The 15,320-nt window shown below is 36.2% G+C and overlaps 1 protein-coding gene across 4 annotated transcripts in view; it reads left to right on the top strand.

Annotated features, from left to right (window-relative positions):
• The window catches only part of LOC138188883 (microtubule-associated protein futsch), an 88,655-nt gene that overhangs the window by 45,842 nt on the left and 27,493 nt on the right, over positions 1 to 15,320 (top strand). Inside the window, exon 1 of one of the 4 annotated variants that reach the window (XR_011175726.1) lies at positions 10,421 to 12,007. The exons of 2 other annotated variants lie outside the window; for them this stretch is intronic. Coding sequence is in view for 1 of the 2 variants with exons in the window: in XM_069131028.1 (XP_068987129.1) it covers positions 11,873 to 12,007 (135 nt within the window). In the remaining variant the exon portion in view is untranslated. Of the gene's footprint in view, positions 1 to 10,420; positions 12,008 to 15,320 lie in introns of those variants that run through there. One more of the 4 variants, XM_069131028.1, reaches the window with a different exon arrangement.

Here is a 15,320-nt window from a genome sequence, read left to right as displayed (position 1 = left end):
ATTTAAAATTAAATTAAAATGGTAAAACTTGAATTAAAAATAGTACTTCTTTGGTTCGTCTAACTTTACGTAAATTCCTTTATTATCTGATCAATAATTTAATAATCTGATTAATAATTTTGTTACGTAACTTTCTACAATTGTAAACCTTCTTACAATTGTAAAAATTGAATGAAAATTGACAGTTAGGGTATTTTGAATATAATTGATAAATAGAAGAAACTTTGAAATAAAAACTGCTCCATTGAGCAATTAAACATTTTTATTAGAACAACAATTAAAAAAGAAGATGAGAACAAATGTTGCGTCTAACGGTGCACTGTGTTAAAACACTGTGGCGTCCTGAGCGGAACATGTGATTTCAACGTGGCGATTAAAGTGTTTCAATTTCTCGATTTTCGTTAATATAAAAATTTACGTAAAGTTAGACGAACGAAAGAGATAAAAATGAGTGTACAGTCTTAAATTAAATTTTGAAACCGAGCCCGGTAAGCTTAGTGTTAACACTACAACTACTACACCGATCAAATTGTCTGGTTTTACAATTTTATTTTAAATCCTACTTCGTGTTATATTTTTTCCACAATGATGTAATGACTTCACAACGATAACTAAAGGGATAATATAATGAATTTTATTTTGCTTTTTATGTATTCAAACTGAAAATAATTTTGTATCGAGGCTGCTTATACCAATACCAGTGAAAATGACTGGTACCTGTCAAAGTGTACAGGAGTCCTGCACTCTGTTTATCGAACCCCAATTAACCAGTTTCCTCGTTTTCTACAACTTGCCACACGTTTTTCAAATTTGTACCGCGTATGAAAACGACTGGTTCTACAATTTTATAAATGTGCCAACCCTCGTTTAGGGATTATGGTCCCAGATGGATTAACAATAGCAAAAATGTACCACATAACATGGAATTGCTTCTGTAAGAAAGTAATAAATCAATAAATATAAAAATATTCTATTATTGCGTACTTTTTAAAGACCAGTGATTTTCACTGGTTTTGGTAGAAATAGCTTCGTGTTAACTATCGGTAGTTCTAGTGTTAATAAATTTTTTTCCTGGAAGCGAGCCGGTCGCGTGTCACTGAAACGTTTCACAGCGGCAGAAAGTGCATGACTCGCCGCGTCGTTGGCAACGTAATTAAACAATGTCATAAAGGAAACAATTTGTCGTAGCGATGGCGTGTTCATGTAACATCGTTCGGACACATCGGTGTAATAATTTCTGGCCAATTAATCATCCTTAATATTATTTACTAACAATAAACGCGGCTGAAAAATCCCAGACAATTTTATTCGATTCTTTGTTCGGCCAACGTTAAAATAGAGTTTCCTTTTTGCAGTTTATCTTCTCCTGCATAGTAATTTCTCTACTTCCTCTGCTTTAAATCTTCGTTTTTTCTTTTTTCTTTTTTCTTTTTTAATAATCTTTCGTTCTTCCCTTTACACCTCTTTCGACTTTTTAATTTACAATTGGAGTAAGAGTAGAATTAATGTAAAAATGTTAAATATGGACAAAGTTTCCAATGGAAATCCGTTTTCCACCGCCGATCATAATTGATGGATCGCGCACGGATTGGGACGAACGTGGCACGTCCGACAAAGTAAATTATTTTCAGCGAGATGCTGCGCTCACCGTTTCCAGGTGATCACATCTCGTTAATGATCGCACATCTGTTCACGCAGAAGATTCGATTATCAACGTTAGCGGCGGAATTGGATAAAAAGGAAAATCACGAGCGAGTTAGAAGCGTATTAGTCGCGGTCTATTTATATGGCAGCAGTTTGCAGGTTAAACTGTAGTTATCTTTCATCTTAATCGATCCGCGCGTCAATTCATTAACACGTGCACACACGCGTACGCGTGAACAAATGTACAGGGTATCCTGGAATTTTCTATTTGAATGTCTTTCATATTGGAACAGTCGTCGTATAGGAAAAGGAAAAGCTGGAGACTTTTGTTACGAAATCGTGACACAAGTGGAAAGCGATAATATTGGCTTGGCAACTAAGTGATTGCGGATTTTGTCATTAGGTGGTAATGAGAAAACCCGCAATCACTTAGTTGCCAACTCAATAAACCACAATAAACGCGTTCATTCAAGTAATTCGTTTTTCGAGCATTGAACGTTGATTGCGTGCTTATGCAATGACATTGAGAAATGAACAGAAAGCCAGATCGATCAGCTTGACTTGTGAGAGATCCGCATAAAGTTGAAGTTGATATCCGAGTGAAGTGAAAATTGACATAAGCAAAAATATGAAAAAATCATCTGTAAATATCTTTTCCGGTGTATGATATTCTAAAACGTTTTATATATTGCGTATCATTAAATTTGTCTTGAAAACAATCAATTCATACATATTTGATTTGTGTGCAACTATAATTTCTCTAAATGGTTCGTGTAGTCATCTTTCAGTATGGCAAATATTATTATTATTTATTAGTTACATTATTAGTATTAGCCAGAGAATTATTACATGAATTTAATTAATAAATTTAATTGCTAAATTTAATTAATAAATTTTATATTATAATAGAACGAACGAAGCATTTTTATCAATCAAACGAGTGGATTCTTATCAGCGAAGAGAAATTTTTCTATGTTTTTACACGACGACAATCAAATGTCCTCTTCAGCTTCAGTGTCAAAGTAATTTTCCACCAATTTAAACCTTGTCATCTTGACCGTTCGAATAAAAGAACAGCAACGTTTCGGTGCGTATCGCGTCTCATCCGACACATTGTTTCAATTAAAGTCCACTTTCGCCAAGTTCATAGCACACAACTAATTCCAGCTTCTCGTCGGCTCTTTCAACCGCTTTACGCACGCAATGGATTCGCGGTATCCGCCTCGTCTCAGCAAATCGACTACTTCGCAATCAAAGCCAATTAATCTGCTCGTTAACATCGGCACCGATCGCACGCGCCGCTCTCCTCAAAGCACCGCACGCAAAAAGTTGAAACGATCGTTTCGTCTACTCGAAATTATTGGCTTGGCAACTAAGTGATTGCGGGTTTTGTCATTGCCACCTAATGACAAAACCCGCAGTCACTTAGTTACCAACCCAATACACTGTTTCTACACCCTAATGACCATTGACTTCTTTTTTCGCGTAGAATCATCCCCTTTCCGCTTGTACCACCAGTTGCCAACCACCCTGTATAGTAAAGTGCACGCGTACCGAGCGAAAATTCAAAGTCGATTTTCTCGAAAACAAAGCCTCAAACGAAAAATTTTTATTCTATACTTTCGACTTCTTTTTTCGCGTAGAATCATCCCCTTTCCGCTTGTACCACCAGTTACCAACCACCCTGTATAGCAAAGTGCACGCGTACCGAGCGAAAATTCAAAGTCGATTTTCTCGAAAACAAAGCCTCAAACGAAAAATTTTTATTCTATACTTTCGACTTCTTTTTTCGCGTAGAATCACCCCCTTTTCGCTTATACCACCAGTTACCAACCACCCTGTATATTTTACTTGAAAGTGTAATTAGTTTCTTTTTTTTTCTAATTATATGATATTAGGTTGTCTGGAAAGTTTCTTTCGTTCTAGAAGGAAACAACATTCTTATATTATATTGCATATTGCAATTATATTATGACTTAGGTGAAAGTGACGCAATCACTTAGTTGCCAACCCAATATACATGCAGATACGTCTTCATTTTGTTAATTGCAGCGCTAATGGAACTTCAGGATATTTTACGTAACGCATAGACGTAAAATTATTCACCAGTATATCTGTGTGTATATATATGTATATAGATTTGTGACTGGGTGAAAGAAGTAGTCAATGTCAATGTTTGTAAAGTTGAGATATTGCTGCTTAAACAAATATTACAAAATTCACGATCAAATAATTTCTCACATGGAAGTTTCTACTGTTTCGAATTTCTTCTCTGACGCAGAAAGGCAGAATCGAAACTCCTGCTATTTGCCTTCCTCGCGTTTCGTATTCTCCGCAGAAAGCTTACTTCTTTGAAAAATGTTCACATTTGCATTACAGTCGTTTCTAGATAGAATTTAGGACCGTTGTTGTTTTTAGTGAAAATTCAATTATTTGGTTGTATCGTTGTCACAATTACGCTGTTATCACTACATTGTTGTATCGTTCGCACGATCGTATCTAAACTCGATACAACCGGGTTTAGCTAATTTTCTCGCAAAAATCTGACTCTCAGCGCCTATCTAATGTATCTACGTATGAACTGTCCAGGTGGACAAAGTGTAAAGTAGAAATTAAATAACAAAAAAAAAAGGCATGAACGACAAAATCTGTCACGTACTACGATGGAGAAAGGATGAAGGTATTTTCTGCAGGAGCAAACGAGCTATTTAGCAGACAAATTACAAGAGCCTCGTGGCTGTTTCTAAATTTTCCATCGTTTCGAGTCGTTTGCGGCGCAGCCGCGGCGATTCCCACAAGCAATTCGGGTAGCCGCTGGTCGAATCGATCATTCGGTAGGTCGTTTGAGGAAAAATTGGGAAAGTAACTTTGCTGTATAGTTGGAGGTTTGCGTATGTAGGAAATGCAGAAATTCATGTGCAGAGAGACGCAGAGATCCGCGAGAAGGCGAGGCTCTACGGAATCGTTAGGACGGTCGACAGAGCGAAAACCAATCATCTCGCACGAGCGACGATGCTCTCGAGGAACCTTGAACTCTGCACTCGACCAAGTTGGAATTTGTACGCGCCAGGGATCGGGGGATACCACGGATTCCCTGTTCATTCGCAAACTGCATATCGCTGGGAATAAAAGCGTGCTCCGTGGAAATTGAGCCGGACTGGGTCACGGAAGTATTCCACTACTCGCAAATCGAAAGCTTTAATGAACAAGATACGCTGGCGATCGATGTAATGTGCACGCGGTGCCAGAGCCTCGATGCCAACGTGCTTTTGTTAGAGAAGAATAGAATTTTGATTTCGCGAGAGTAAGCATTTCCTTACGGGATTCTTTCAGTGGAAATATTGAATTGCAAATGAATAAGAATATTTCTTGAATAAGAAATGATCAAGTGTAGATAAGTGTATAAGTAAATGAATAAGTATGCAAATATGTAAGTATGTAAGTACAAAAGTAAATGAATAAGGATGTAAGTATACAAGTAAATGAATAACAATATAAGCATGTAAGTAAATGAATAAGTATGTAAGTATAAAAGTAAATGAATAACAATATAAGTATGTAAGTAAATGAATAAGTATGTAAGTATAAAAGTAAATGAATAACAATATAAGTATGTAAGTAAATGAATAAGTATGTAAGTATAAAAGTAAATGACTAACAATATAAGTATGTAAGTAAATGAATAAGTATGAAAGTATACAAGTAAATGAATAGCAATATAAGTGTGTAAGTAAATGAATAAGCATGTAAGTATAAAAGTAAATGAATAAGTATGCAAATATGTAAGTATGTAAGTACAAAAGTAAATGAATAAGGATGTGAGTATACAAGTAAATGAATAACAATATAAGCATGTAAGTAAATGAATAAGTATGTAAGTATAAAAGTAAATGAATAGCAATATAAGTGTGTAAGTAAATGAATAAGCATGTAAGTATAAAAGTAAATGAATAAGTATGCAAATATGTAAGTATGTAAGTACAAAAGTAAATGAATAAGGATGTGAGTATACAAGTAAATGAATAACAATATAAGAATGTAAGTAAATGAATAAGTATGGAAGTAAATGAATATAAGTAAATGAATAAGCACATAAGTATATAAGTAAATGAATAAATATGGAAGTAAATGAATATAAGTAAATGAATAAGTATGGAAGTATATAAGTAAATGAATAAGTATGCCAGTTTGTAAGTAAATGAATAAGTATGTAAGTATAAAAGCAAATAAATAAGGATGTAAGTACACAAGTAAATGAATAACAATATAAGTATGTATGCAAATATATAAGTATGTAAGTACAAAAGTAAATGAATAAGTATGCAAGTATACAAGTAAATGAATAACAATATAAGTATGTAAGTATATAAGTAAATGAATAAACATATAAGCATATAAGTGAATGAGTAAGTAAGTGCATAAGTAAATGAATAAGTATGTAAGTATATGAGCAAATGAATAAGCATAAAAGTATACGTGTAAATGAACAAATATTCCGAAAATCTGTAATTGCAATGCAGTCGAACCTCTATGAGTCGAAAACCTTCATAAGATTGCAAATTCATTCCCTTCATTTGATTATATCGATCTTTTAATTATTACATCTTATTGCTACTATTATTGATAGTACTGTTATTGCTGCTATATCGTTAGTACTGTTAGTATTATTTCCCTATTATCCCCTTGTTCTTTCTTAGTTAATATGCATTTTATGCATAATAATTATTGTTTAATAACTCCGGAAGTTTTCTCGATCTTCCAGCTAATCCATATTTTTATAAACACAACATTTAAAACGTCGAAGATTTCTTATATCCTTTAAATATTATATGGAACTCTATATCGAGCCTACTTTGGATATTTTGTGTATCGTTACATCCTTTGCGTATTCTTTGTATTTTTCCACCTTCAAATTGAAATGTTCGAATATTGCCATTTAAATCCGGAGATAAATATGATATTTCTTGTCGTCATCAACGTAACTCTCTTCTGTTCTGTGGACGAAAAATGGCTGAAATTTCAACAAAAAATGGCCGTAGATCGGACACTTTCTGTTCGGAAATACTCATTACTTTTAACCTAATGACGCTATATGTCTTAAGACTTATAAAGTCTCGCAATGTACTGGCAATTCTGATCAAGTTTGGCTGTTTGAATTTACAAGACAAATGATGATAATACGAGGGAAGCTTCCCTTTAGAGAGACCGTTATTTGTTACAGTCGAAAACAGTATTTGTCGAAAGAAAGCTTTTCCCTACATTTATAATTCTCATAATCCATACAAATCTTCTTTTCCAATCGAGATATATATTTGTCAATTACTATACATTTTCCCTTCAGTTTTGCATCATAATAACGCTCAACCATAATTTTGATAGAACTTTAATAATTGATTAAATGTAACTAAAATGTTAAGTATCGGAAAAAGTAAGCGATGACGAGTATACTCGTCAAACACAGAGTATGTGTTGCTGTTACAACATTGAACTAAATTGTAATGAAACGAGTGTTTTATTTTTTCTACGCATGGCGAGTATACTCGTCAGAACACAAAATATTGCCATTTCTTCATGACGAGTATACTCGTCAAACACAGAAAGTGGCTGTTACAACATAGAACTAAATTGTAGTGAAACGAGTGTTTTATTTTTTCTACGCACGGCGAGTATACTCGTCAGAACACAAAATATTGCTATTTCTTCATGACGAGTATACTCGTCAAAACAGTTAACTGGTTCAAAATAATCCAAACATTTACTATGGCGTATTAACAAACATTAAATGGCGACCGACGCGAGCAACTGCTTGTATTATATGTATGAAATATGAAAATAAATGATGAATAAATAATGATATTCAAATCAGCATGCACGTCTAAGCGCAATAAATCATTAAAATGATACGCCACGATAATTAAACGTACCGTATTTTACTTCTGCATAAATTTTACTCCCACATAAATTTTACTGCTCGTGTTTGGAAAACTTATGGCACTAGGTCGTTTTCACGGAAATTTACATTTTTCCGTCACCCCATAGAAATTCCATACAAGGATTAAAGGATGTGAAAACTTTTTGTCGAATATTAATACAGAAGGAAGATGGAATTTTAACGTGGCCAAATAAATCTCAGAGATCTTCGTAAGACCGTGAAACACTCTTTTATCCTTCGAATTTTCCACTTATTGAAAATATTTCCCATAACGCCGAGTAATAAAACGAAGATAAATATGGCGAAAGATAACATGTTTTACGTAACGTTATGTCCTATAACATTCTTCGCGCTTTTAACTTCACGAATAGTAATTTTATTTCTTTATAATTTTAATAGTAATAATCTTCTCGTATAAAATATCTCGTCAAGCCAGATGGAATTACAGGAAATTTTATTCGAACGAAGGTGTTTAAAAATGAAATTTAAACATGGAATTCGTAGGATTTTCAAGGAGTACGTGTTATCTGCGCGCGGCATCGTGTAAATCCATCTCTTCAGCGACCTTGAACTTTGAATTTCAACGTAGCTGCAGCTGAAGTTTTAAATAATCCGGTTAACAAGCGACGAAACACGCGACTTCGGCGGATTTCTCGAACGTATTTCCCCGCGAACGAAAATTCGACATTTATTCGAGAAGCAATTTTATTCGCTTTGATCGGGCGTATATACAGGGTGAGTTGTGTGAAACAAAACAGCTAAATATCTCTGTTAGTGTCGAAGACAAGGTAGAGTGTCGGACAGGAAAGTTATAGTTTCCCGAGGAGACAAATACGATGGTACTAAAGAATTGATCGACGCTTTTTTCAAAATCTTTGGCAAGGTCATCGGAAATTTCCAAAAGACCTTGAAAAAAGCGTCAACAGTATCGTCATATGTGTCTCCTTGAACGATATAACTTTCCTCTCCGACACTTTTTCCTATCTTCGATATTAACAAAGATATCTTTACGTTCTGTTTTACATGACACACCCTGTATATCGAATTTTTATATTCGATGCAGACGCGAAGAAAGCGGTGTATAAAAATTAGAATAAAATGTTTTAGTAGTCCTGTGTCATTTCCATTTAACGATTGGTACCTTGGCAAATACATTTCGTGGTCGAGTGACCTTGAACTTTACTGCTTGGAATTGTTTCACAGAAAATGGAATATCAAGCGTACTTGACAATACGAAGAACAATCCGGGAAATTTCTTAGCGAATGTTACGCTTGAGCACATAATTTACAGGATAGAAATCTCAACTTCCACGAAAAAATTAGTAATTCTTTCATATATATAATCTTGGTAACCATAGTACAAGCGACAAGGGAGTGATTCTACGTGAAAAAATAAATCGAAAATGTAGAATAGAATTTTTTCATACGGCGCTTCGTTTCCGATAAAATCGAATCTAAAAATTTGTTTGGCGCACGTGAACTTTAATTACCCACCGGCTAGATACGAAAAAATAATTAGCAGAAGATTACACTACGTACGAAAACGAATGAAAAATGTGGAATAAAATTTTCTCCTATATAGCTTCGTTCACAAGAAAATAGAGTTTGAACGTGTTCGATTAAGAACTAGCCTGATGCACGCATACCTCATCAATTTTGAGATTTCATTTTCTCGGAAACGAAGCTTCCTACGGGAAAACTTTATTCTACATTTTTTACTTATTTTTATACGTAGAATAACTTCCTGTCGATCATTCGGTCCTGTCTAGCCCGAAATTACTCAGACTGAAGTATAGTCGACAAATTTAGAAGCTCGGTTTTCCCAAAAACGAAGCGTCCAATGAGTAAACTTTATTCTACATTTTCCACTTGTCTCTTCACGTAGAATAACTTCCTGTCGACCATATTCGGCCCTGTCTAGCCCGGAATTATCCAGATTTACGTAAACTCGACAAATTTACAAGTTCGATTTTCCCGGAAACAAAGCGTCGAATAAATAAATTCTGTTCCACCTTTTCGGCTTGTTTTTTCGCGCACAATCGCTCCCTTGTCAATTGTACGCTGATTGTGCTGGGACACCCCGTATAATGCAATCTGAAAAATAGAAAAAACAAGCGGTATTAATTATATTCTTATTTTCTGCGAGCAGCTAGCTGGAAATCTATAAGATTCCAAAAATACCAAAGGTATTCCTGAAAAAATATTCTCTTTTTGAAACGCTGATTAGATGATTGACGTCACGATCGATTATCGGCGTTTCAATAATTTATGTACTTCGTCTTGCCTGTTTACGGTGCCGAACGATCAGGCAGGCGAAACGAACAAAATCAAACAGCTGAAAGAGTGATAAATTCCGAAATTCGTTTCTCCCGTCATTTTTTCATCTCGTAATAACCTACCTTGTAATAGCAACGCTGATGATAGCGAGTTACGTATTGATAATCTGGCGATTACCACGATGACCACATTGTCATCAACAATCGAAGGGTAGGAAAGTTGCACATGCGCGCCGATGGAGCGTAAGCAAACCGAGCTTGGTAACAACGCAGTTGTGATGGTAACCCTCGTAGTGTCAGCTCTATCACCAGGTTACAATTCATCGTCGATTGCTGCTCGATGGCTGCAGTTTGGCAAGAAATCGTGGCTGAATGCGGAAACGCAGGAAAATCGCAGATAAGTCACAGCGAAGAATTGCACGTTACGCTGGACGATGTCTGCGCGATAAATTGCCGAAAATTCAACAACTGACAATTGGCAAATTCTCTGTCGAACGTTGGAACCAGACAGACCCCAGAAGACAGAAACTTTGAACTGAGAAAATTGTACTTGAAATAAGAAAATACCGTAATTAACGCTCTTTTTATCGGAAGCTTGATATTGGAATTAGGAAATTAGCATAATCAATAAACGTAAGAAGACGAAGAGTAGGCGCGTCTGTCTCTTTTCTCGATCGATGCTTCGCTTGAGATTTCACAGTATTTTATTTGAATAAATACAGAGAAAGTTTCTGAATATCCGCAAGTTTGACAGTAGCTGTGGCTATTGACAGTGTCTCGGACGACACTGGAAGAAAGATGACAAGCAACGTAGAGGCTTTCTGTACGTACAACGAACAGTTTAAAAGGTGTTAACGAAGTTTCTTCGATAAATTCTTCGTTTGAAATTTCTTTACTATGTCCGAAGGCTTAGGTTGAAAATTAGAACGCGTTTCGACGCTGTCTCGATAAATACGTAGAAGCAGAAAGCTGACAAGAACGTATTACTAAATATTTAACGTGACATTATGGCGCCATGATTTCTGCTCTACATTCCGCAACTAGGCCAAAATACAAGAGCCACGAATTCTCCGCGACTATGAACGCTCGATCTAACGATCGATAACGAACGACAGCCATAATCCACGATGATGATAATCGTAACGATTACAAATATCTTGCAGCGATTGGAACTGAAATACAACGTGGAAATATGAAAAACTTGCGAGGATTGTTGAACGAAAAAATGTTCCTGCAACGTCTGTTAAATTGCGGATGCTGCGTAGAAGCTTTCGAAGAAAATACACTTTCGCCAACTTTTATAAAAATAAACCTTTACAAGCTTGAACAAAGTTTATACTGTTAGAAACTTGCTGCATAACGAGACACGCGTTGAATCGTTCGTTTAACATAGAAACAAGAGAGTGGCGCGTATCAATGTCCAGGTAATAAACCGCTAATCAAATAAGGAAATTGTAGCCTGTTTTCATGGAAGCAGAGTTCTGAAGTTTCGTCGCCAGAGCTATGAACTTGACATCCATAAGAGCGACCTTCCACCCAGCCACGTAACGCCGTATCGATTGCTCGTCAGCAGAACGCTGACGTAAACTCCTAACTGCAATAGTTTAATTGAATCTGGAAGCTTGAAGCATCGATGACGAGCTATCAAATGGCTAATTAAACAGCGAACTCGCGGCTACTCCATCGAATCTGTGGCTTGCGAGTTTCGCTTCGCGGATCCTGTGAACTTGAGGATCGCAAGGTCGGTCCTGAAGCCACAGCCACGTGATATCGTATCGGATTGACGCAAGCTTGTAACTTCAAGTTGAATCGCTTGTCGCGTCGGAGAGGTGCGAACAATGGGCCATAAAATAGAAAGCTGGCACTTTGAATATAATTCTCGAAGGTGAATGATAAATAGAAGGTGAGGACCATGTAAGGTGTAAATATCGTGTGTATCTCTGGCGAAGAGCACGTGACAAAAACGCGAAGAAGAAGGTTAATGTTCACTCGTGGAAGCGACGAAGAATAGCCATGAGAGATGAAGCGCAAGGAAAGAAAGAAGCAAAGCAGAAATACGTCGATTCGATCGAAACAACTGCAACCCCTCGGAGTCTCCATGGACATGGAATCGTCCTGGGCAGCTCAAGAGATCAAGTCCAATCTGAATAACATGGTACTGTCTCTGGCGATATTGTTCTACAAACGTTACTCTTTTATTACGAGTGCTCCTTTTCTTTCTGACAATGTCCAATGATATGGTACATATACCTGGTGGCGAAATTATTTTCTATACAAATATATATTTTTAATGAAAAATTTCAAATACAGAACGGGGCATATAAATGTAATAAATTTGTGCGTTGTTAACAGTAGAACTACCGATAGTTAAGACGAAGCTATTTCTATCACAACCAGTGAAAATCATTGGTCTTTAAAAAGTACGCAATAATAGAATATTTTTATATTTATTGATTTATTGCTTTCTTACAGAAGTAATTCCATGTTATGTGGTACATTTTTGCTATTATTAATCCAGCTGGCACCATAATCCCTAAACGAGGGTTGGCACATTTATAAAATTGTAGAACCATACGCGGTAAAAATTTGAAAAACGTGTGGCAAGTTGTAGAAAACGAGGAAACTGGTTAATTGGGGTTCGATAAACAGAGTGCAGGACTCCTGTACACTTTGACAGGTACCAGTCATTTTCACTGGTATTGGTATAAGTAGCCTTGATACAAAATTATTTTCAGTTTGAATACATAAAAAGCAAAATAAAATTCATTATATTATTCCTTTAGTTATTGTTGCGAAATCATTACATCATTGCGGGGAAAAATATAACACGAAGTAGGAATTTTGAAATAAAATTGTAAGGTCAGTCAATTTGACTGGTGTGGTAGTTCTAGTGTTAATGGTCGTATGAAAAAGCTTGACAGGATAAAGTTGTGCTGCAGGGCCACGTGCTACGATGGACAAAACTTTCTCTAAAAGTCACTTTTTTTCAATGAGGTTTCACGGTCGTCGTTAGCTTCTCGATAGAAAAATATATTTTTCCACAGGTTGGCTGTAAAAAAGTACTAGTTCATTTATGTCGAGAAACAATTAACTCAGCAAATATTTCAACTCTAATTTAACATGTGCGAGACGCGAAGTATTCTTGGGTTTATTCATTGTCTTCGTCTTTTGTAATTATAGTTAAATCAGGTTGTTGCGGGTTCGTTAAATCGCTGCATATCACACTGTCGTTTCTTTAACGAAATTTTTGATCGTTTCTTCGAAATGTTACATCGCATATTATCGTGTTATATTGGATTGGCAACTAAGTGATTGGGGTTAGGTTATTTAATAGGTTAGGTTAGGTTATACAGGGTGGTTGGTAACTGGTGGTACAAACGGAAAGGGGGTGATTCTACGTGAAAAAAGAAGTCGAAAATATAGAATAAAAATTTTTTTAATTTTTTTAAAAATCTACAGTGAGATCCGTTATAACGAGACGTGATAAAGTGCACGCGTACCAAGCGAAAATTCAAAGACGATTTTCTCGAAAACAAAGCCCCAAACGAAAAATTTTTATTCTATATTTTCGACTTCTTTTTTCGCGTAGAATCACCCCCTTTCCGCTTGTACCACCAGTTACCAACCACCCTGTATAATATTGCCACTTAATGCAAAACCCAATATATTGCAAATCACGCGATTGTTATCAACATGATACGAAATTGTTTGCACGTTTCTGAAATGTTTCGCTTTTCTGTACAGTTCTTTTCTGTATAAAAAATATTTCATAAAAATTACTACCACTAATAGTGTGCCAATCCGTAGACTGTCTTTTATCTGTCACTATAGACCTCATAATTATGACATAAAATTTACTATCGTAATTGCATTGAAACAGTGACAAGATCTGCTTTATTTATTGTCTGCAGCTTTTTCCTTAATTTATTTCAATTTATACATATTTAACTGATTTATTTATGCGTATATGTACCTACATATGTATTGGGTTGGCAACTAAGTGATTGCGGGTTTTGTCATTAGATGGCAATGACAAAAGCCAATATGTTCAAAGCGATGTCCACGCGATTCAACGCACCTTTTTAAACAGCTCATTGGTTTCGCTATCTGTAAGCATAGTAAGTCGTGAAATTCAGAAATCCTTGCGACACATTTATGGCAGTTTCACTTGCAGTAATTTGCTTAAGAAAAGTAACCGTCCAAACGGACCAAAGCATACGCGTTTCGTTTCTTCTTTCATCGCCTCGAAGCTACCTAAAGCTGTGTAGAAATTCTCACTCGAACATTCCCATCGTTTGTGATTACTCGTAACAGCGTAATCACACAATGGCGCAAAATAACATACGGTGGCTATGATACGATCACAAAATAAAACCATATCACGCGATGTAATAATAAAATCAGGTTCGAATGAATTTTCCAATTCGAGGAAAAAGGAAGATAATTGTTCTGAGCTTCAAAGGGAAGATAATTGTTCTAAGCTTCAAAGAGAAGATAATCGTTCTAAGCTTCAAAGGGAAGATCCATATAGGTGTGAACAGACTGGGATCCGAAAGGAATCATCGGATCAGTGTTCACACTGATCATTCACTGTTCACACTTGAACCAGGCGTGCAAGATCGCAGTATCGCGCCTCTGACACACATGACCATTTATAGAGGAGAAGCACGTTCTCTGACGTTCCTTTTGCTCGCCAGGACGTCGCGTTGCAGTGTCGTTGGTGTGTCATTGATGCGACGACGCGGCCAGTTTCTCCATTTCCATCGCCTGATATTTGCCGCACATGTTCGTTGCTGGTCGATGTTTTCGAAACAACGAGACACGATTCTCCATTTGCGTTTTTCGTTGCGCTCGCTGGAAAAAACGCAAAGGCCGGCTCGACTATTCGCTGTCTCGTTGCTGATTTACGAATTCGTTGCGGACATTCGCTGGGAATTTCCAATCTTTTCGTTCGATCGTTCTTCTTGGCGCAATAGTAACAAGTTAATGGGAAGGTGATTATTTTTACAGAATGTAAAATGAGAGGATTTCGAGCAACATCGAATGTGATTATTGATGATTAGTATTATCAGGCAAGTTCGATTGCTAGTTTTATAGCGTAGTGGTTAATCTAATTTTCTCAAATTACATGGACAACTTATGTAAGTCTGATTATTAAAGGTGACGCACAGTCTGAAACTTTCCTTGCGCGGTGTAATATCTTGAAAGCTCGAGAAAGTTTACGTTTGCGTGTCTATGAGCAACATTGCTGAGAAAATAATTGCATCGACGAATTGAAGGATTTTTCTATTTTCTGATACGTACAACATCTCGTTTAATCGAAACTGATATAAACTGTTACTGTAACAACGAAAAGTGAACTTTCTTTTTCCTATCTTCTCGTCGGCGATCGGAATCAAAGAGAAGATTCTTTAGGCTAATTTGGTGCCTCAGGTTCCTTATACAGGGTGAACCAGGAATCGTGATCA

Source organism: Bombus flavifrons, chromosome 17, assembly GCF_040668555.2.
Source record: "Bombus flavifrons isolate JBK064 chromosome 17, iyBomFlav1_principal, whole genome shotgun sequence".
NCBI lineage: Eukaryota > Metazoa > Arthropoda > Insecta > Hymenoptera > Apidae > Bombus > Bombus flavifrons.
This window is presented reverse-complemented; position numbering and strand designations above follow the sequence as displayed.